The sequence below is a fragment of the Ranitomeya imitator genome, chromosome 5, assembly GCF_032444005.1.
Source record: "Ranitomeya imitator isolate aRanImi1 chromosome 5, aRanImi1.pri, whole genome shotgun sequence".
Taxonomy (NCBI): domain Eukaryota; kingdom Metazoa; phylum Chordata; class Amphibia; order Anura; family Dendrobatidae; genus Ranitomeya; species Ranitomeya imitator.
The window spans coordinates 32,033,396-32,057,398 of NC_091286.1; the positions used below are offsets into that span (position 1 = coordinate 32,033,396).

At 42.8% G+C, this 24,003-nt stretch overlaps 1 protein-coding gene across 1 annotated transcript in view; it reads left to right on the plus strand.

The window, feature by feature from the left end:
* The window catches only part of USH2A (usherin), an 824,795-nt gene that overhangs the window by 574,727 nt on the left and 226,065 nt on the right, over positions 1–24,003 (plus strand). Inside the window, exons 52-55 of the mRNA XM_069726496.1 lie at positions 259–468; positions 8,746–8,948; positions 13,558–13,670; positions 17,377–17,575. Coding sequence (XP_069582597.1) covers positions 259–468; positions 8,746–8,948; positions 13,558–13,670; positions 17,377–17,575 — 725 coding nt within the window. The remainder of the gene's footprint in view (positions 1–258; positions 469–8,745; positions 8,949–13,557; positions 13,671–17,376; positions 17,576–24,003) is intronic.

Sequence of the window (24,003 nt, forward strand, 5' to 3'; positions counted from 1 at the left end):
TGGTGCCTTGAGGTGGTACAGACGCCTTCTGATGGCATAGAAGGCTTTGGATGCCTTGTCTTTTAGTGACTCTATGGCTTGCTTGAAGCTCCCTGACTGGCTGAGTTCTAGGCCCAGGTAGGTGTACCTGTTGGTTTCAGTAAGTGGACGGTTGTCTATCTATCTATCTATCATCTATCGCTCTGTTTTTCCCTCTGTTTCTCTCACTCATATCTACAATAATATATTTATATATTCTGATTATATATTTCTTTCCAGCCCTACAAGACCTACAAGGTGATGTCGATCACTACACGATTGTTCTACAGTCCTCCAGATATGAGACGTCTCTGACGTTCCCTGCGGATGTGAACCAAGCAGTGATTGGTGGATTACAGCCGAATACCGACTATCACCTCTGTATGGAGGTCTCCAATGGGCCTCACAGTATAAGCAGCGGCTGGGAGCGCGTCACCACCCTAGATGGAGGTTAGCACTTCGTTCAGTCTGTAAATGCATTGGTTTGGCAGGGATGTAACCAGTCATGTTATTAAACCGGCAGGAAAAAAGGGGCTAAATGATAAAATACTTAAATGCATCATTGAGCTCAGAAGAGAAGAGAGATCAATAAAGTGGTCCGCAGAGACCCCAGCAGATCTGTGTGTAATAGTGACTACTACCCCGGCCTCACCAGGTCAGGTGTATGAGGAGATTCATCAGAATAGAAATATTACTCCATCTGTTCTTGTGTCTATAGATAGCAAGATCCAAAATAACAGATAAAAGATGGAAAGGTAAATATATGAGATAAATACAGGATAGACAAATAATAGATACATATGGCATAGATTGATAGATGTAGGCAGAGATTGCTTGATTGATACGTGAATAAATAGATGGTTAGATACAAAGATCCATGAATAGAAAGATACATTCAGGGCCGGCTACAGGTATTCGTGGGCCCCAGGCGAAAGAGTCTCAGTGGCCCCTTTAACACGATTCATGATGCACAGATACAGCAGAGAAATATAGATATAGTACAATGCCAGCTTTCACTTCTTATATGAGTGATAGCTATTGTAAATTCTACAATACCATATATTTACTGTAGAATAATGCATCCCATAATCCTCCATATAGTATTATACACAGCCTATAGTCCTCCACATATAATGCACAGCTCATAGTCCTCGATATTAGTATAATACACATCCCATAGTCCTTCATATAGTATAATGCATCTCCATATATAGTGCACAGCCCATAGTCATCCATGTAGTATAATGCACAGCCCATAATCCTTCATATAGTATAATGCACAGCCCATAGTCATCCATGTAGTATAATGCACAGCCCATAGTCATCCATGTAGTATAATGCACAGCCCATAGTCATCCATGTAGTATAATGCACAGCCCATAGTCATCTATGTAGTATAATGCACAGCCCATAGTCATCCATGTAGTATAATGCACTGCCTATAGTCATCCATGTAGTATAATACACAGCCCATAGTCATCCATGTAGTATAATGCAGCCCATAGTCATCAATCTAGTATAATGCATAGCTCATAGTCATCCATGTAGTATAATGCACAGCCCATAGTCATCCATGTAGTATAATGCACAGCCCATAGTCATCCATGTAGTATAATGCACAGCCCATAGTCATCCATGTAGTATAATGCAGCCCATAGTCATCCATGTAGTATAAAGCACAGCCCATAGTCCTCCATGTAGTATAATGCACAGCCCATAGTCATCCATGTAGTATAATACACAGCCCCTAGTCATCAATCTAGTATAATGCACAGCCCATAGTCATCCATGTAGTATAATGCACAGCCCATAGTCATCCATGTAGTATAATGCACAGCCCATAGTCATCCATGTAGTATAATGCACTGCCCATAGTCATCCATGTATTATAATGCACAGCCCATAGTCATCCATGTAGTATAATGCACAGCCCATAGTCACCCATGTAGTGTAATGCACAGCCCATAGTTATACATGTAGTATAATGCACAGCCTATAGTCATATCCATGTAGTATAATGCACAGCCCATAGTCATCCATGTAGTATAATGCACTGCCCATAGTCATCCATGTAGTATAATGCACAACTCAGTCATCCATATAGTATAATGCACAGCCCATAGCCATCCATGTAGTATAATGCACAGCCCATAGTCATCCATGTAGTATAATGCACAACTCAGTCATCCATGTATTATAATGCACAGCCCATAGTCATCCATGTAGTATAATGCACAGCCCATAGTCATCCATGTAGTATAATGCACAGCCCATAGTCATCCATGTAGTATAATGCACAGCCCATAGTCATCCATGTGGCATAATGCACAGCCCATAGTCATCCATGTAGTATAATGCACAGCCCATAGTCATCCATGTAGTATAATGCACAGCCCATAGTCATCCATGTAGTATAATGCACTGCCTATAGTCATCCATGTAGTATAATACATAGCCCATAGTCATCCATGTAGTATAATGCACAGCCCATAGTCATCCATGTAGTATAATGCACAGCCCATAGTCATCCATGTAGTATAATGCACAGCCCATAGTCATCCATGTAGTATAATGCACAACTCAGTCATCCATGTAGTATAATGCACAGCCCATAGCCATCCATGTAGTATAATGCACAGCCCATAGTCATCCATGTAGTATAATGCACAGCCCATAGTCATCCATGTAGTATAATGCACAGCCTATAGTCATATCCATGTAGCATAATGCACAGCCCATAGTCATCCATGTAGTATAATGCACAGCCCATAGTCATCCATGTAGTATAATGCACAGCCCATAGTCATCCATGTAGTATAATGCACAGCCCATAGTCATCCATGTAGTATAATGCACTGCCTATAGTCATCCATGTAGTATAATACATAGCCCATAGTCATCCATGTAGTATAATGCACAGCCCATAGTCATCCATGTAGTATAATGCACAGCCCATAGTCATCCATGTAGTATAATGCACAGCCTATAGTCATATCCATGTAGCATAATGCACAGCCCATAGTCATCCATGTAGTATAATGCACAGCCCATAGTCATCCATGTAGTATAATGCACAGCCCATAGTCATCCATGTGGTATAATGCACAGCCCATAGTCATCCATGTAGTGTAATGCACAGCCCATAGTCACCCATGTAGTGTAATGCACAGCCCATAGTTATACATGTAGTATAATGCACAGCCTATAGTCATATCCATGTAGTATAATGCACAGCCCATAGTCATCCATGTAGTATAATGCACAGCCCATAGTCATCCATGTAGTATAATGCACTGCCTATAGTCATCCATGTAGTATAATGCACTGCCTATAGTCATCCATGTAGTATAATGCACAGCCCATAGTCATCCATGTAGTATAATGCACAGCCCATAGTCATCCATGTAGTGTAATGCATAGCCCATAGTCATCCATATAGTATAATGCACAGCCCATAGTCATCCATGTAGTATAATGCACAGCCCATAGTCATCCATGTAGTATAATGCACAGCCCATAGTCATCCATGTAGTATAATGCACTGCCCATAGTCATCCATGTATTATAATGCACAGCCCATAGTCATCCATGTAGTATAATGCACAGCCCATAGTCATCCATGTAGTATAATGCACAGCCCATAGTCATCCATGTAGTATACTGCACAGCCTATAGTCATATCCATGTAGCATGATGCACAGCCCATAGTCATCCATGTAGTATAATGCACAGCCCATAGTCATCCATGTAGTATAATGCACAGCCCATAGTCATCCATGTAGTATAATGCACAGCCCATAGTCATCCATGTAGTATAATGCACAGCCCATAGTCATCCATGTAGTATAATGCACAACTCAGTCATCCATGTAGTATAATGCACAGCCCATTGCCATCCATGTAGTATAATGCACAGCCCATAGTCATCCATGTAGTATAATGCACAGTCCATAGTCATCCATGTAGTATAATGCACAGCCTATAGTCATATCCATGTAGCATAATGCACAGCCCATAGTCATCCATGTAGTATAATGCACAGCCCATAGTCATCCATGTAGTATAATGCACAGCCCATAGTCATCCATGTAGTATAATGCACAGCCCATAGTCATCCATGTAGTATAATGCACTGCCTATAGTCATCCATGTAGTATAATACATAGCCCATAGTCATCCATGTAGTATAATGCACAGCCCATAGTCATCCATGTAGTATAATGCACTGCCTATAGTCATCCATGTAGTATAATGCACAGCCCATAGTCATACATGTAGTATAATGCACTGCTTATAGTCATCCATGTAGTATAATACATAGCCCATAGTCATCCATGTAGTATAATGCACAGCCCATAGTCATCCATGTAGTATAATGCACAGCCCATAGTCATCCATGTAGTATAATGCACAGCCCATAGTCATCCATGTAGTATAATGCAGCCCATAGTCATCCATGTAGTATAATGCACAGCCAATAGTCCTCCATGTAGTATAATGCACAGCCCATAGTCATCCATCTAGTATAATGCACAGCCCATAGTCATCAACCTAGTATAATGCATAGCTCATAGTCATCCATGTAGTATAATGCACAGCCCATAGTCATCCATGTAGTATAATGCACAGCCCATAGTCATCCATGTAGTATAATGCACAGCCCATAGTCATCCATGTAGTATAATGCAGCCCATAGTCATCCATGTAGTATAATGCACAGCCCATAGTCATCCATGTAGTATAATACACAGCCCCTAGTCATCAATCTAGTATAATGCACAGCCCATAGTCATCCATGTAGTATAATGCACAGCCCATAGTCATCCATGTAGTATAATGCACAGCCCATAGTCATCTATGTAGTATAATGCACTGCCCATAGTCACCCATGTAGTGTAATACACAGCCCCTAGTCATCAATCTAGTATAATGCACAGCCCATAGTCATCCATGTAGTATAATGCACAGCCCATAGTCATCCATGTAGTATAATGCATAGCCCATAGTCATCCATGTTGTATAATGCACAGCCCATAGTCATCCATGTAGTATAATGCACAGCCCATAGTCACCCATGTAGTGTAATGCACAGCCCATAGTTATACATGTAGTATAATGCACAGCCTATAGTCATATCCATGTAGTATAATGCACAGCCCATAGTCATCCATGTAGTATAATGCACTGCCCATAGTCATCCATGTATTATAATGCACAGCCCATAGTCATCTATGTAGTATAATGCACAGCCCATAGTCATCCATGTAGTATAATGCACAACTCAGTCATCCATGTAGTATAATGCACAGCCCATAGCCATCCATGTAGTATAATGCACAGCCCATAGTCATCCATGTAGTATAATGCACAACTCAGTCATCCATGTATTATAATGCACAGCCCATAGTCATCCATGTAGTATAATGCACAGCCCATAGTCATCCATGTAGTATAATGCACAGCCCATAGTCATCCATGTAGTATAATGCACAGCCCATAGTCATCCATGTGGTATATTGCACAGCCCATAGTCATCCATGTAGTATAATGCACAGCCCATAGTCATCCATGTAGTATAATGCACTGCCTATAGTCATCCATGTAGTATAATACATAGCCCATAGTCATCCATGTAGTATAATGCACAGCCCATAGTCATCCATGTAGTATAATGCACAGCCCATAGTCATCCATGTAGTATAATGCACAGCCCATAGTCATCCATGTAGTATAATGCACAACTCAGTCATCCATGTAGTATAATGCACAGCCCATAGTCATCCATGTAGTATAATGCACAGCCCATAGTCATCCATGTAGTATAATGCACAACCCATAGTCATCCATGTAGTATAATGCACAGCCTATAGTCATATCCATGTAGCATAATGCACAGCCCATAGTCATCCATGTAGTATAATGCACAGCCCATGGTCATCCATGTAGTATAATGCACAGCCCATAGTCATCCATGTAGTATAATGCACAGCCCATAGTCATCCATGTAGTATAATGCACTGCCTATAGTCATCCATGTAGTATAATACATAGCCCATAGTCATCCATGTAGTATAATGCACAGCCCATAGTCATCCATGTACTATAATGCACTGCCTATAGTCATCCATGTAGTATAATGCACAGCCCATAGTCATCCATGTAGTATAATGCACTGCCTATAGTCATCCATGTAGTATAATGCACAGCCCATAGTCATCCATGTAGTATAATGCACAGCCCATAGTCATCCATGTAGTGTAATGCATAGCCCATAGTCATCCATATAGTATAATGCACAGCCCATAGTCATCCATGTAGTATAATGCACAGCCCATAGTCATCCATGTAGTGTAATGCATAGCCCATAGTCATCCATATAGTATAATGCACAGCCCATAGTCATCCATGTAGTATAATGCACAGCCCATAGCCATCCATGTAGTATAATACACAGCCCATAGTCATCCATGTAGTGTAATGCACAGCCCATAGCCATCCATGTAGTATAATGCACAGCCCATAGTCATCCATGTAGTGTAATGCATAGCCCATAGTCATCCATGTAGTATAATGCACAGCCCATAGTCATCCATGTAGTATAATGCACGGCCCATAGCCATCCATGTAGTATAATACACAGCCTATAGTCATCCATGTAGTATAATGCACAGCCCATAGTCATCCATGTAGTATAATGCACAGCCCATAGCCATCCATGTAGTATAATACACAGCCCATAGCCATCCATGTAGTATAATACACAGCCCATAGTTATCCATGTAGTATAATGCACAGCCCATAGTCATCCATGTAGTATAATGCACAGCCCATAGCCATCCATGTAGTATAATACAAAGCCTATAGTCATCCATGTAGTATAATGCACAGCCCATAGTCATCCATGTAGTATAATGCATAGCCCATAGTCATCCATATAGTATAATGCACAGCCCATAGTCATCCATGTAGTATAATGCACAGCCCATAGCCATCCATGTAGTATAATACACAGCCCATAGTTATCCATGTAGTATAATGCACAACCTATAGTCATCCATGTAGTATAATGCACAGCCCATAGTCATTCATGTACTCTAATGCACAGCCCATAGTCATCCATGTAGTATAATGCACAGCCCATAGTCATCCATGTAGTGTAATGCACAGCCCATAGTCATCCATGTAGTATAATGCACAGCCCATAGTCATCCATGTAGTATAATGCACAGTCCATAGTCATCCATGTAGTATAATGCACAGCCCATAGTCATCTATGTAGTATAATGCACAGCCCATAGTTATCCATGTAGTATAATGCACAGCCCATAGTCATCCATGTAGTATAATGCACAGCCCATAGTCATCCATGTAGTATAATGCACAGCCCATAGTCATCCATGTAGTATAATGCACAGCCCATAGTCATCCATGTACTATAATGCACAGCCCATAGTCATCCATGTAGTGTAATGCATAGCCCATAGTCATCCATGTAGTATAATGCACAGCCCATAGTCATCCATGTAGTATAATGCACAGCCCATAGTCATTCATGTACTCTAATGCACAGCCCATAGTCATCCATGTAGTATAATGCACAGCCCATAGTCATCCATGTAGTGTAATGCACAGCCCATAGTCATCCATGTAGTATAATGCACAGCCCATAGTCATCCATGTAGTATAATGCACAGCCCATAGTCATCCATGTAGTATAATGCACAGCCCATAGTCATCTATGTAGTATAATGCACAGCCCATAGTTATCCATGTAGTATAATGCACAGCCCATAGTCATCCATGTAGTATAATGCACAGCCCATAGTCATCCATGTAGTATAATGCACAGCCCATAGTCATCCATGTACTATAATGCACAGCCCATAGTCATCCATGTAGTGTAATGCATAGCCCATAGTCATCCATATAGTATAATGCACAGCCCATAGTCATCCATGTAGTATAATGCACAGCCCATAGTCATCCATGTACTATAATGCTCAGCTTAGTTTCTCTGATCATATGTAAAAGTTTCTGCCTAATCTTCTGACTTTATAAAAACTCATTCTAAAAAGTGTAATAATTTCCTCGCCTCCCACCAAGCGTTCCAGGTCATTAGAAAAGCTCTATCAGTGAGGATTTTCATTCCCCCAGTAATATCAGAGGTCACCGCCATCTTTTCTATCTCATTTATAGAATATCCGTACAGCATATATCCAACTAACATGATAAAAAAAATAACACTTGACCCGTTTATCTCGGCCGCCCCTGTGCTGGGAATGTAATTTTTAAATGAGATGGCGATATTAACTACTGTGTGATTATCAACACTTTAGATCATTTCCCTAACGATAATGCCGCGCTGTGGCTGGCAGTCATTTACGGGGGGCCGCACTTACTGCTCCATAGGTCATCCAGCCGGACGCGGATATAAGGGCTTTCCGCGCTGCCTCACTGTGATTGGGACGCTCAATACTACAATTGATAGTTAATCTGGTTTTAATAGAGAGCGTTCCATCGGTCACACATCAGTGATGATATTATGGAGCGTTATTATAGTCATGTGGCTATAATAAGTGGATGGAGCGAGCAATACGCTGTATGGGAGCACCGTCATAGGGCGGCAGGCCGACCCGTTATCCATTTGTTGATATTCTGCATTTGGTTAGATACAAGGTCTTCTCCGCAGACAGCTGGAGTGTACTCAGCTTCTTCCATTAATTCCAGAGCCTGAGGGTCTTCTCCCTCCAGAGGTTGTGGTAATCAACAGTACAGCTGTACGTGTCATCTGGTCGCCCCCTGCACATCCAAACGGCCTTGTCACAGAATATTCCATCTACGTGGATAATAAGAGCTACGAGATGGCAAGTGGGACACCCTATGCCTATATAGTGGGAGACCTGGCTCCGTATACAGTGCACAGTATACAGGTGAGTAACAGGGGAGTTCGACCCCACCAATACGATCAGGATATAGACGTAGCAGAGCTGAGTTTGTTATTGGCATCTTTTGTGTTGCGCAATAGAGAAACACAAAGGAGAATATGTTATTACTGGCGCAACGTAAAAGGTTTGTTCCAGGTTCTCCTTTATGCGGATTTTAGCGACATACGATGTACACCGCTCCTTCACTGCATCTTTTGTCGGCTCTTCTTCCTCTCCTCGTCCCCTTACTATCGGGATTCCTCAGGGCTCAATCCTAAGCCTCTCCTCTTCTATACACAGACCCTATTGGACAATCAGTAGATTTGGGTTCCAGTACCATCTCTATGCTGACGACTCCCAATTATACACTTCTTCCCCTGACATCACCCCCACCCGAATACAAAATACCAAGGATTGTTGCCCGCTGTCTCCAACATCATGTCCTCCTTCTATCTGAAACTGAATCTCTCTAAAACTGAACTCCTCGTTTTTGTTCCCTCCACCAACCTAAATCTTTCCTTTATTCTTTATATCCAATCATTCACTCATGTTACCTGAATCTTAAAACATCTCCAAAATCCGACCTTTTGTCATCTTTAAAACTGCTAAAACTCTTACTGTCGTTCTTATTCACTCGTCTGGACTACTGCAACTCTCTTCTGATCTTTCTCCCTCTAACCAAATTTTCTCCTTTCCAATCCATTCTAAATGCGTCAGTCAGGGTCGTGTTCCTGTGCAGCTGCTACACCGATGAGTCGTCCACACTGTGCCAGCCATTGCACTGGTTGCCCATTCACTATGAATTATATAATATAAACTCATCTCTCAACCACAAGGCTCTCCACAGTTCTGCACCACCCTATATCCTCTCCCTCATCTCTATCACCCTACCCATGCTCTCCTTTCTGTAACTGATCTAAGACTAACATCCTCCATAATTCGAATCTCGCACCTCTTTCTCCAAGACTTAACCCGTGCTGCACCAGTTCTCTGGAATGCACTATCCAAACAATCCGACTGTTACCCAGCCCCCACGTTTTTAAGCGTCCTTTAAAAACACATATCTTTAAACAAGCTTAACACCTCAACTCACTGATCTAACTCTTCCCTGTTCCCCACCTTCTAAACATTATTCAGAATCTGCTCCCTCCATGCACTCTATAACTGCACTTGATAATTGCACTTAAACACACGGGCTGATGACCGGATCATGAAGCTTTGTATGAAAACCCCTATTTAGTAATGGCTGGACCTGAAATAACAAGCACTTTGGAACTATTGTGCACCCCCGATTTTCTTGGTAGATTATAAGCTTGTGCACAGGACACTCACTCCTAATGCAACTGAATTTATTGTCTGTATATGTCACCGCTTAATTGTACAGTGCTGCGGAATATGTTGGTGCTATAGAAATACAATTTTTTTTATTATTATTATTGCTCGATGTATACAGTGCCGGCTATGTTACATTGCTGGCATCCGACAGAAACTTATGAGATTGCAGCTTACTCTAATCCCAATAGTTTAGCCTTTTAAATGCCTATGGCAAGCACCACAGTAGCATTTTTAGGGCTGTAAGTGCTGACAGTCATTGCCCCGCATGCACCACAATTGCATGGTGCCAATGGATTTCCATTGTAGATGGACACTTACTCAAGATCCTCAAGGCTGTTAGAACTCCTGCTTTAACTCTGATCTCCTGGTCTAACTTCCTGCATGATTAGACAGTGCAGCTGAGTTTTGCTGTGCAACATTACAAACCATTCTATCTGCTCCCCTGATTACTGAGTGTGTCAGTAATCACACATATGTCTGCTTTGATCAAGCAACTTGTACTCACTCTCCAGTGAGGTCATAGCAAGGCTCCTGGGTCTTACACCTTATGGCGTCTGTTCTTCTATTCCATAGGGCTGATACTTAGTCTTCAGTCTACATCTATGTGGAGCTATTACATTTGCGTCTAGAGATGCACATCTCAGCAGAAGGGTTCTCTAAGCAGCAGTTGCTAGAGTAGTAACCTGAGAAACTGCTTTTCTTCCTTCTACAGTACTAATATTAGTTTTGCCAACCCAGGGACTGCTGTATGACATCCTATTGTGTCTGTGTCCCCAAGTGAAACAATGAAGCACTCGATAAATGAAGATTTTTGGTACTCTAGAGAAGAATCTGTTTCTCATAGCCTTCATCGGGGAACACGATAATCTCCATTGTTTGAGAGGTTTTTGTTTTGCTCCTCTCACTACTCTTGCACTAACTGGGTATCGGCTGTCCAGAAGTAGCCTGTTGAGGAGGAATCAGCTTTTATTTTGTATAAAGGTTTTACTTTTTGAGAAAAGGTTAGTTCCTAACTTGACCTATCCAAGGCAAAGAGAGGTCTGAAACACAGACCCATATCTGCCTCAGACATGACACTAAAGGTACCGTCACACATAACGATTTCTTTAACTATATCGTTGCTTTTTGTGACGTAGCAACGATATCGTTAACAAAATCGTTCTGTGTGACAGCGACCAACGATCAGGCCCCTGCTGGGAGATCGTTGGTCGCTCGGAATGATCAGGACCTTTTTTTTGGTCGCTGATCACCCGCTGTCATTGCTGAATCGGCGTGTGTGATGCCGATCCAGCGATGTGTTCACTGGTAACCAGGGTAAATATCTGGTTACTAAGCGCAGGGCCGCGCTTAGTAACCTGATGTTTACCCTGGTTACCATTGTAAAAGTAAAAAAAAAAACAGTACATACTTACATTCCGGTGTCTGTCATGTCCCCCGCCTTCAGCTTCCCTGCACTGACTGTGAGCGCCGGCCGTAAAGCACAGTGGTGACGTCACCACTGTGCTCTGCTTTACGGCCAGCCGGCGCTCACAGTCAGTGCGGGTAAACCCAATGTTTACCCTGGTTACCCGGGGACTTCGGCATCGTTGGTCGCTGGAGAGAGCTGTCTGTGTGACAGCTCTCCAGCGACCACACAACGACTTACCAACGATCACGGCCAGGTCGTATCGCTGGTCGTGATCGTTGGTAAATCGTTAAGTGTAACGGTACCTAAAGCTAAACTGAATAGCAGGGCGTCGCTGCCCAGGTGTAGCCTGTTGGGGAGGAGTCAGCTTTTCTTTCTAAGATGTATTCTTAGTCTCAACCTCCAGATGGCAGAATATAACCCATGCTTGCTGTGTCACCCAATGAAGGCTTCAAGAGAGAGATTTTAGGGTGAGTACTAAAAATCTTCATTTTGAAAAATGTGAAAAAATTGTGCCACATTTCTATAACAAATGGTACAAGCAATACAGTTTAAGGTTAAGTTCACACTAGGCTTTTTTTGTAGAGGTTTTTGATGCGATTTTTTAATGCCAATTTTCAGCTAACAGTACCTGCTACGCCAGAAATCTCATGCACATATCTACGGCAACCATAAGAGATTTTTCCAATTGGTTCATTTTGCTCACTGTGATAGACCCTATCACAGTGATCAAAATGAAAAATAGTAAATCAATCCCACTTTATCACCCCCTTAGTTAAGTAAATATATTAAAATAAAAATAAAAAAAATTTCCGTTTGGGTTAAGGTTAGGGTTGAGTTTAGAGCTAGGGTTAGGGTTGGGGCTAGGGTTGGGATTAGACCTGATGTTAGGGTTGGGCTAGGATTTGGGTTGGGCTAGAGTTGGGTTGGGGTTAGGGTTGTGTTAGGGTTATGGTGTTGGGGTTGTGGTTATGGTTGGGATTTCGGTTAAGGTTGGGATTACTGGTGTGCTTGGGTTAAGGTTGGGGTTAGGGCTGTGCTAGGGTTGGAGTTACAATTGGGGGGGTTCCACTGTTTTGGTACATCAGGGGGTCTTCAAACGACATGACACCCACCATTGATTCCAGCCAATTTTGCGTTCAAAAAATCAAATGGTGTTGCCTCCATTCTGAGCTCTGCCATGCACCCAAACAGTGGCTTTCCCCCACATACGGAGTATCAATGTACTCAGGAGTAATTGCGCAACAAATTTTGTGGTCCAATTTCTCCTGTTACCCTTGTGAAAATACAAAAGTTTGGATCTAAACTACATTTTTTGAGAAAAAAACAAAATGTTCATTTTTTCCTTCCACATTGCTTTACTTCTCGTGAAGCATCTGAAAGGTTAATAAACTTCTTGAATGTGGTTTTGAGCACCTTGAGGGGTGCAGTTTTTAGAATGGTGTCACTTTTGGATATTTTCTGTCATATCGACCCCCCAAACTCACTTCAAATGTGAGGTGGTCCCTAAAAATATGGTTTTGTAAATTTTGTTGGAAAAATTTGAAATTGCTGTTCAACTTTTAACCCTTATAATGTCCTAACAAAAAATAAATATATTTACATATACGGTATATATACAGTATATTTACTATATCTTTTTAATTATATTTATAGTTAATATATTTTTAGATTTTATTTTATTTATATTATATTTATATTTTCCATTTTATGTTTTCCTAGAGGCTTACAGCCTCACCAGTTCTTTGACTAAACACCATCAGAAATGTCAGAAAAAAAGCCCAGAAACCAGACGACAATAATTAGTGCATTTTAATAAATGGGGTCATTGCCTTTATTTGTGCGCTAACAAGTCTGTGATTTGTATCCCATTAGGTTGAAGCTTGCACGAGGTACGCGTGTATAAAGAGCAACGCTACACAAGTAGCAACAGTTGAAGGATTACCTAAAAAGATGCCTTCTCCAAGGATGGTGAATGTCACCTCAAGGTGAGATGTCGGGCGAATTATGGGAGATGGACGGAGTATTGTTTCTAAAACGGATTGCTCACTTTCCTCAAACACTCATACAGACGTCTGTACAAACATTAGTGGCATTTTCCTTACCCCGCAACTGCCCGAAGTTCCTCTCTTCCAGTTTGAAACCTTCCCAGATCCCAAAAATCCACCTGGTATTGTACAGTGCATAAAGGAAAAGAGGGAAGGGGAGGAGGGGGATGTAGCTGCAGTTTCCGCTGTAGGTCACCTGTTATTGGTACTCGTATGTACATGAAAGTTGGACTTCAAGCCCCAAAGAGGACAAAGACTGTTGAGTGCAATATAAACCATTGGAAGGGGAGGAGGGGGATGCAACTGCAGTTCCAACTGTAGATCACCTACTTTTGGTACTAGTATATATAGGGATTATTGTTTGTGAGCCCCAAAGTGGACAGAGACTTTGGAGTACTATATAAATCACAGGAGGCCATGTGGGGATTCATACTGTACATAGGAGGCCATGTGGGGTTCATACAGTATATAGGAGGCCATGCGGGGGTTCATACTGTATATAGGAGGCCATGTGGGGGCTCATACTGTATATAGGAGACCATGTGGGGGTTCATACTGTATATAGGAGGCCATGTGGGGGTTCATACTGTATATAGGAGGCCATGTGGGGGTTCATACAGTATATAGGAGGCCATGTGGGGGCTCATACTGTATATAGGAGACCATGTGGGGGTTCATACTGTATATAGGTGGCCATGTGGGGGCTCATACTGTATATAGGAGGCCATGTGGGGGCTCAAACTGTATATAGGAGGCCATGTGGGGGCTCATACTGTATATAGGAGACCATGTGGGGGCTCATACAGTATATAGGAGGCCATGTGGGGGCTCATACTGTATATAGGAGACCATGTGGGGGCTCATACTGTATATAGGCAGCCATGTGGGGGCTCATACTGTATATAGGAGGCCATGTGGGGGCTCAAACTGTATATAGGAGGCCATGTGGGGGCTCATACTGTATATAGGAGACCATGTGGGGGCTCATACTGTATATAGGAGGCCATATGGGGGCTCAAACTGTATATAGGAGGCCATGTGGGGGCTCATACTGTATATAGGAGACCATGTGGGGGCTCATACTGTATATAGGAGGCCATGTGGGGGCTCAAACTGTATATAGGAGGCCATGTGGGGGCTCATACTGTATATAGGAGACCATGTGGGGGCTCATACAGTATATAGGAGGCCATGTGGGGGCTCATACTGTATATAGGAGACCATGTGGGGGCTCATACTGTATATAGGCGGCCATGTGGGGGCTCATACTGTATATAGGAGGCCATGTGGGGGCTCAAACTGTATATAGGAGGCCATGTGGGGGCTCATACTGTATATAGGAGGCCATGTGGGGGCTCAAACTGTATATAGGAGGCCATGTGGGGGCTCATACTGTATATAGGAGGCCATGTGGGGGCTCATACTGTATATAGGAGACCATGTGGGGGCTCATACTGTATATAGGCGGCCATGTGGGGGCTCATACTGTATATAGGAGGCCATGTGGGGGCTCATACTGTATATAGGAGGCCATGTGGGGGCTCATACTGTATATAGGAGACCATGTGGGGGCTCATACTGTATATAGGCGGCCATGTGGGGGCTCATACTGTATATAGGAGGCCATGTGGGGGCTCATACTGTATATAGGAGACCATGTGGGGGCTCATACTGTATATAGGAGGCCATGTGGGGGCTCAAACTGTATATAGGAGACCATGTGGGGGCTCATACTGTATATAGGAGACCATGTGGGGTTTGAGAAGAAGTTGTCCAAGTATTGCACAACTTCTTTAATATCGAGCAGAATTAATTTAAGCCCATTGGTTTGGTCCTCCACAACAGTCATGGTCTCTCATGTGGCCCCTTGGGAAAATTAATTGGAGTAATGCAGGAAATATATTATGAAGGAGGATGAGGAGGGAGATGCAGCTGCAGTTTCTTAGTCTCAGCATCAAAGAAGAGGGGAATGGAAACCCTTGATTAGAGCCACAAGACTACCCCTTCTACATTACACAATTCACAGTTAATAGCAGACAAGTACTTTGCAAAAGTATTAGCGCCCTTCTTTATTTGCCTATAGTTCGATCAGCACAATGTCCTGTACATCGGTTTGCGTTCGTCTCCAGCCGTGCGGTGTGAGGCGCGAGTCTGGGATGACTTCATTCAGAGACTTTGTTAGCATTCCCTTCCCCACATGTCATATTACCATCAACTCTTCTTATATCCCCAAAGATTACTAACCGCCGATCGATTGCCCTGACAAGCCTGGCCGTGGCCTACACGTGCCCTGGCTAGTTCATTTATTCGCCATGGTGGATTTGCTAGAGTGGAATTTAATCAATAGATAATTCATTAATTCTGATCCTGAAGTATGAAGAGAACGGGGTGTAAGAAATGTCTGTCTGGCGTTCACATTGAAAATGATATAACACAGCCTGTAATACATAATGTATGAGGGTGTGATCAGCGCAGCCGGAGGTGGACGGGCGTCGCTGCGTCATCGGGGCAGGTTTCCATCATTTGGACGTAAATAATTTAAGAAATTGATACAGAAATTGGGAACTTCTAGAACTTTTTGCTCCACAGATTTAACTTTTATCTGTGAAGATCGAAAAAATGTAACTTTTGACTGAACGAGTGATCTGAAAAGTAATAATAAATGAGAAAACGAGCTCAGCTACATCTGTACGGTCTGTTATGGAGGAATACCCCCCTCAGGGATTCTCATTGTACAGAATTAGTCCCATTGTTCCAGGAGTCAATGATTATTGGCGTCTGATCGGTGTTTGTAGTGTGAGTGGATTTCCCTCCCTTATCGTTGTCACAGCTGAGGTGTGTATTATGAGGTTCTGCAGCAGCTCAGGTGAATTATGATGTTCTGCAGCATCCGAGGTGTGTATTATGAGGTTCTGTAGCAGCTGAGATAGGTATTCTGAGGTTCTGGAGCAGCTGAGGTGCATTATGATGTTCTGCGGCAGCCGAGGTGTGTATTATGAGGTTCTGTAGCAGCTGAGATGTATTATGAGATTCTGCAGCAGCTGAGGTGTATTATCAGATTCTGCAGCAGCTTAGGTGTGTATTTTGAGGTTCTGCAGCAGCCGAAGTGTGTATTATGAGGTTCTTCAGCAGCTGAGGTGGGTATTATGAGATTCTGCAGCAGCTGAGGTGTATTACGAGGTTCTACAGCAGCTGAAGTGTATTCTGAGGTTCTGCAGCAGCTGATGTGTATTATGAGATTCTGCAACAGCTGATGTGTATTCTGAGGTTCTGCAGCAGCTGATGTGTATTATGAGATTCTGAAACAGCTGATGTGTATTATGAGGTTCTGCAGCAGCGGAGGTGTGTATTATGAGGTTTTGCAACAGTTGACATGTACTATGAGGTTCTGCAGAAGCTGAGGAGTATGCCGAGGTCCTACCACAATCGAGGTGGGTAGTATGATGCTCTGCAGTAATTGAGGTACCTATTATGAGGTTTTGCCTCAGCAAAGAGGTGTGTCACGATGTCCTGCAGCAGCTCAGGTGCCTATTGTGAGGTTCTGCAGCATCTGAGGTGTGTATTATGAGGTTCTGCAGCATCTATGCTGTTTCTTACAGTATATAATTTCATTCGCTGACAGCGTCCTCCCTCTGTAATCTCACAGGTCGGTGGAGATTTCTTGGTCTCCACCACAGGAACCCAATGGAGTCATTCTCGGCTACGAGCTCCGGAGACGACACTCACATCCTTGTGAGTCCACAAAGATCTTATCAGCGGATGAACACGGAAGTTTCTGCACTTTTATCAAATGCAAGAAAGGAGAAGACATTTGTGGGGGGATGTGCCACGACCCTCGCCGGCAGGTAACACTATGGATACATGTCATTACTTCCAGCTTTTAGTTGACATTAAGGGGTTGTCCCATATGTGGCCAGCTCTCCATTCTTGAAGAAGATACAAGTCCCTGTGGTGGGAGGTTCATGGCAGACCCTGTCCATATGCAATTTTTTTTAACAAAATCTAAATTTCTTTAGTCATTAAAATACTCAAAAAACCTGCATGACATCACTTTAATCGCACTGACCTGAAGACCCGTGTTTCCAGGTCATTTTCATCAAATGATGAACGACGTGATTAAAAAAAAATGTCGGAATTGCCTTTTTCTTTACCATTTCATGCCTTTTTCCATTTTGCAGGACATTATATTGTGTCCATCAAAACTACAGTTCATTTCTAGTTGTGTAACTACAGTAGTTGCTGTACAGTACAGTAGTAGTAGACCCTGGTGCAAAATGTGGACCTGGGCCTACACATGCATGTTAGTCAGATGTGTGGGCCTTCTAATGTCCTAGATCCTATAAAAACATGTGTTCACTACCCATATAATGATGTCCACCATTCTGGCCCAAACCTGTAATTATCTCCTCAATACTGGGCCTCATTCTGGGCCTCTTCTCAAGATAATATGCCCCATCCCAAGCCCCTTCCTGGTATAATGGCTCCCATCATGAGCCATTTCCAGTAATATTGCTGTCCTTCCTGTTATAATGTCCCTCGTTCTGGCCCCTTCCTATCATATTCTCCCCGATTCTGGGTCTCATCCAGTAATAATGTCCCACATCCTAGTGACCTTCCTGCTATAATGTCCTCTATTCCAAGCCCTCTTCAGTAATAATGTCCTCGGCACCTTCCTGGGTGCCATCCTGGGCCCCTTCCTGTTATAATGCCCACCCATCCTGGGCCCCTTCCTGTTATAATGTCCTCCATTCCGAGCCCTTTTCAATAATAATGTCCTCGACACCTTCCTGGGTGCCATCCTGGGCCCCTTCCTGTTATAATACCCCCCATCCTGGGCCCCTTCCTGTTATAATACCCCCCATCCTGGGCCCCTGACTGGTATAATGTCCTCCATTCCGAGCCCTTTTCAATAATAATGTCCTCGACACCTTCCTGGGTGCCATCCTGGGCCCCTTCCTGTTATAATACCCCCCCATCCTGGGCCCCTTCCTGTTATAATACCCCCCATCCTGGGCCCATTCCTCTTATAATACCCCCCCATCCTGGGCCACTGACTGGTATAATGTCCTCCATTCCGAGCCCTTTTCAATAATAATGTCCTCGACACATTCCTGGGTGCCATCCTGGGCCCCTTCCTGTTATAATACCCCCCCATCCTGGGCCCCTGACTGGTATAATGTCCTCCATTCCGAGCCCTTTTCAGTAATAATGTAATAATAATAAAATAATAATAATCAATTCTTACCGTCCTACACTCCCACAACACGTGGCATCCTCTTCTATAGCCGACAGCTGACTTTGGCTTGCCTGGCATGGCACATGATGACACTGGCAGGCGCCACGTGTGACGAGCACAACAACGTCGGCTTCCAGCCTCTGATTGGCTGGCAGCGTTTATTGTAGTTCAGGGAGTCGGCGGGTCTCTGTGCCGCGGTACACTTCACCTGAATGTCCGTCCACGGACGCACATCCAGCTAAATTAGGCAATGGTGTCAGCAGTTGCCCCTCCTCCGCGGACCTGGCCATGGTCGAACACTCTGCAACCGCGTTACACTCCTTCTCCTCTCTTAACAAAAAAACAAGCTCTACTATAAGCATGTCAACTATAGAAGAGGAGGTAAAAAAAAAAAAAAAAGAAATGCAAAGATGAAAATTTTCAAATTAATTGATGCATTTATCTGAAGGGTTAATCTACTGTAGTGTTCCTGGGATTTAGTATATTACGGACCCTTTTGAGTCTTTTTGAGAAGCAAAAAAAACATAGTTATCACTGTGTAACTAAATAATAATAATAATTAAAAATATTTAAAAAAATAATAATAATAATAATAATAATAAAAATAATAATAATAATAAGTTAAAAAAACAGGGTGTGCAGAATTCCAAGAATCGGTGCCACATCGTTTCATGGGTGATGCCCATCGTGGCAGCTCTTCCCTATTTATGTGAATTGAGCTGAATTGCAATTTCACGCAAATCCCATTGCGCGCTGTTTTTCGGAAAATGTAGGGCCAACTATTATCTGATTTCAAACCTATGTTTGGAAAACTTAACAATGGCAGCTAACGCTCAATACCAATTTTGGAGCCTTATTTTCTCGAATTCCTCTGTTCTTCCACCTGGAAATAGATGTATAACATTATAACTTTTAGTGCTTACTGTTCCTTTGGTCGGTAGGGCGACTTTCTGATCAGCACCGATAGGATAGTGCCAGTGGAGGCGTAGGGTAATGCAGGGGTGTCAAACTGCATTCCTCGAGGGCTGCAACAGGTCATGTTTTCAGGATTTCCTTGTACTGCACAGGTGATAATTTAATCACCAACTTATTATCTGTGTAGGTGATTAAATTATCACCTGTGCAGTACAAGGAAATCCTGAAAACATGACCTGTTTGCAGCCCTCGAGGAATGCAGTTTGACACCCCTGGGGTAATGTGCAACGATCAATTTAGTTATTCATTTCCAGGAGGAATAACAGAGGAACGAGGCTCCCTAAATATTTATTTGGGAGTGTAAAATGATTGATACTTTTTAAGTAAGGGATAAGTCAAGGGGCGCACATACTTGTATCATACCGCCAGTTGGGCATCACTTTTTTCAGGAGAGCGTATGAGATTAGAAAAAAGATGGCTGCTTTCCTCTTAAAATCAGCGCCCCTTTTGTCTATGGGTAGCACCTGGAATTGCAGTTCAATCTTATTCACTTGCAATACCAATAACAGCCTATGGATAAGAGGGGCGCTGTTTCTGAAAGAAACTCCTTTAGCAGCAAAGCCCATTGTGAAATTTATTAAACCTCCCTCTAAATTCGCCCGCTTCTCCTTTATTGAAAATCAATTTAGTTTCCGTCACAAGTGTGAGCATTCATTTGCCCGACAAGCCCCTATAATCTGTTAGGAGGCAGGAGGAATTTTATTTTTTTTATTTTTTCTTAATTATTGTATTTTTTAGATTAATTCTCCTATTAAACCGCAGTTTAGAGTCCGGATCAATACGCGGAATTCGCGCGGCGGGAGATTCCAAATGGCTTTTATTGACGATCTGTGCCGGAATCTTTGGAGTTGACGAGCCGTAATGAAATAATGCAGCAATTTGTCATCGGAAAACACAGCCGTTTCTCCAACGACCCGGCTATTAGTAAATTCACCAAATACGCCCCCCGTATAGGAGGCGGTAATTAAAATCTGATTGAGAATAGTAAATTATTCCGAAGTGTCTAAGTTTCGCCTTTAGATGTCAACGTTTGGTCATCGCTTCTATGATTTTGGCATTTTCTTGTTCCGTCGCGGTTCTTGATGACATTATGATGTGACAAATGGGTTTAAAAAATTAACCTTTTTTTTTTTTAGCTTGGGAAAAGAAAATATCCCAAATCTTGGCCCTTTATACTCCATTAGGGCAATCATTGTGCTTTCTTTGATGGCCGCGCGTCGCCGCTAGTCAACAAGATTTCGATGGGTTTATTATGTCTATATGATGATGAACCGGACACGTTTGGGTCTAATCACAAAGCGTTTACATTGGGAGGCAACACTTACAAAGCAGCCAGTGTAGTCATATCGTATAATTTAGTGCCAGATGGACAGAATACAAAGACATAATGACGGGATGAAGAGCATATAACATTAGCGCAGCCCGGCTGCCAGTAGAGCCGCCTCGTCTCCACCAATATAGCTGTTTGCTCTGAATAACTAATTTAATAAAACTGAATTTCTCAAGTCAGCGTCAACCCCTATAATTCAATTTGGATACATCAGCTGCGGAGGATTTTATTTTATTTTTTTTTTCTTGGCTTTCTCGGTTTCTGTACCTTTCACATTGAAAATGGATGATGCGAGGATTCTGCGGAGGAGAGGGGAGATGTCTGGAGTGCAATGTCGGCTGTTTTATTAGGGTTGGATTTTATTTATTTATAAAACTCCTTTCCGATAGCTGACAGCAAATGACAGGTAAGTATCGGACGAGCGGGCATCATCCTGCCTGCGGAGAACGGAGCCCGCCGGTGGGAAGGCGTCAAAACAGATTCCAGATTTACCGTGAATAGTCACTCTCATCCTGGAAGTCGGAGACATAGAAAAAAAATTAATAAAAATAATAACATAATAATAAATTATATTCACTGTAATAAGTTATAGTAAAATGGGACATCGCTTCACTATGACCTTCCTTCTTCTTAAGGCCTTATGTCTGAGGAAGGAGCATTAGCCACTCCGAAACGCGTCACGTGAATAAATCGTGAATATTTTATACTCAACACCTGGAATCAGTGGCAGCACCCGATATCCACCGCATATTCCTTTCCTTCACCCGTCATGTCCTCCATCTGTTTGGTGTGAGCACATCATCAGCCATATTGTTATCATATCTCTCTTACTTGGAGTCGTGCCACGCACAACCTGATCACCTACAGTTAGCGCCTTCCTTTTCTCTTATCTTCAGGACCTGGAATGGACTTGCATATTTTGATTCCTTCTCCAGTTTCCTCTTTTCTTTGGATGAACTATATTTAATAGGGTTCTCCGCTGGAAAAAAGTTATATACTGGCAGCCCATAGAGAATTAATTGGAGTGGCGATCGGCCGCCCGAATTGCCGCTCCATTTTGTAATAGTGATAATTCCACATTCTAACACTCAATGGAAGTCCCTGAAGTTGAACACCCACCCATCAGCCAGTTTCCACTTATCCCCTTGTTTTTACAGGACAGCCCCTTTAATTTTACAGGACAGGAAGGACTACTGAAATGGGTAATTACTCCCTATATTACTAATACTATCTGTAACATGTATAGTGCATAACAAAAGAACTCAGAAACATGCCATATTGAATGTTAAATTATTTGCTTCCACAACTGATCACTTGTCTACTACCAATATACAGTGGGAACGGAAAGTATTCAGACCCCTTTAAATGTTTCACTCTTTGCTTCATTGCAGCCATTTGGTAAATTCAAAAAAGTTCATTTTTTTTTCTCATTAATGTACACTCTGCACCCCATCTTTACTGAAAAAACAGTAATGTAGTAACTTTTGCAAACTAATTAAAAATGATATCTCTGTACTTAGCCGCATTCATGTTTCCTTCAATGACAACCAGTCGTCCTGTCCCTGCAGCTGAAGAACACCCCGCATAGCATGATGCTGCCACCACCATGTTTCACTGTTGGGATTGTATTGGGCAGGTGATGAGCAGTGCCTGGTTTTCTCCACATATACCGCTTAGAATAATCACCAAAAAGGTCTACCTTCATCTCATCAGACCAGAGATTGTTATTTCTCATAGTCTGGGAGTCCTTCGTGTATTTTTTTGCAAACTCTATGCGGCTTTCATATGTCTTGCACCGAGGAGAGGCTTCCGTCAAGCCACTCTACCATAAAGTCCCGACTGGTGGAGGGCTGCAGTGATAGTTGACTTTGTGGAACTTTCTCCCCTCTCCCTACTGCATCTCTGGAGCTCAGCCACAGTGATCTTGGGTTCTTCTTTACCTCTCTCACCAAGGCTCTTCTCCCACGATTGCTCAGTTTGGCTGGACGGCCAGGTCTAGGAAGACTTCTGGTGACCCCAAACTCCTTCCATTTAAGGATTATGGAGGCCACTGTGCTCTTAAGAACCTTGAGTACTGCAGAAATTCTGCTGTAACCTTGGCCTGATCTGTGTCTTGCCACAATTCTGTATCTGAGCTCATTGGCCAGTTCCTTTGACCTCATGATTCTCATTTGGTCTGACATGCACTGTGAGCTCTGAGGTCTTATATAGACAGGTGTGCGCCTTTCCAAATCAAGTCCTATCAGTTTAATTAAACACAGCTGGACTCCAATGAGGGAGTAGAACCATCTCAAGGAGGATCACAAGGAAATGGACAGCATGTGACTTAACTATGAGTGTCTGAGCAAAGGGTCTGAATACTTATGGTGGAGATATGGTGCACAGCTGCCCCACCCACCTCTTCAACTGTCCATAATAGACCTTGGCCTGTCATGGCTCAATAACCCCTCTCAGCACATAACATGCTGGAGCAAAACTTCCAGGTTTATATCACTGAAGCTCATAAGCTCAGTGAAACATATCTCCACTCCAGCACATTACCATTGACCCTCTTAGGCTGTGTGCACAAGTTGCAGATTTGGTGCATTTTTATTGCATTTTTCAGCGTGGATTTGTGACAAAACCTGAAGCAAAACCTGTTGCCAGCAAAGTAAATGAGAAACCTGAAGTGTCATGCACACGTTAAATATTTTTGACTTGCAGATTTGGAGCAGAAAATAATCTGCAGTATG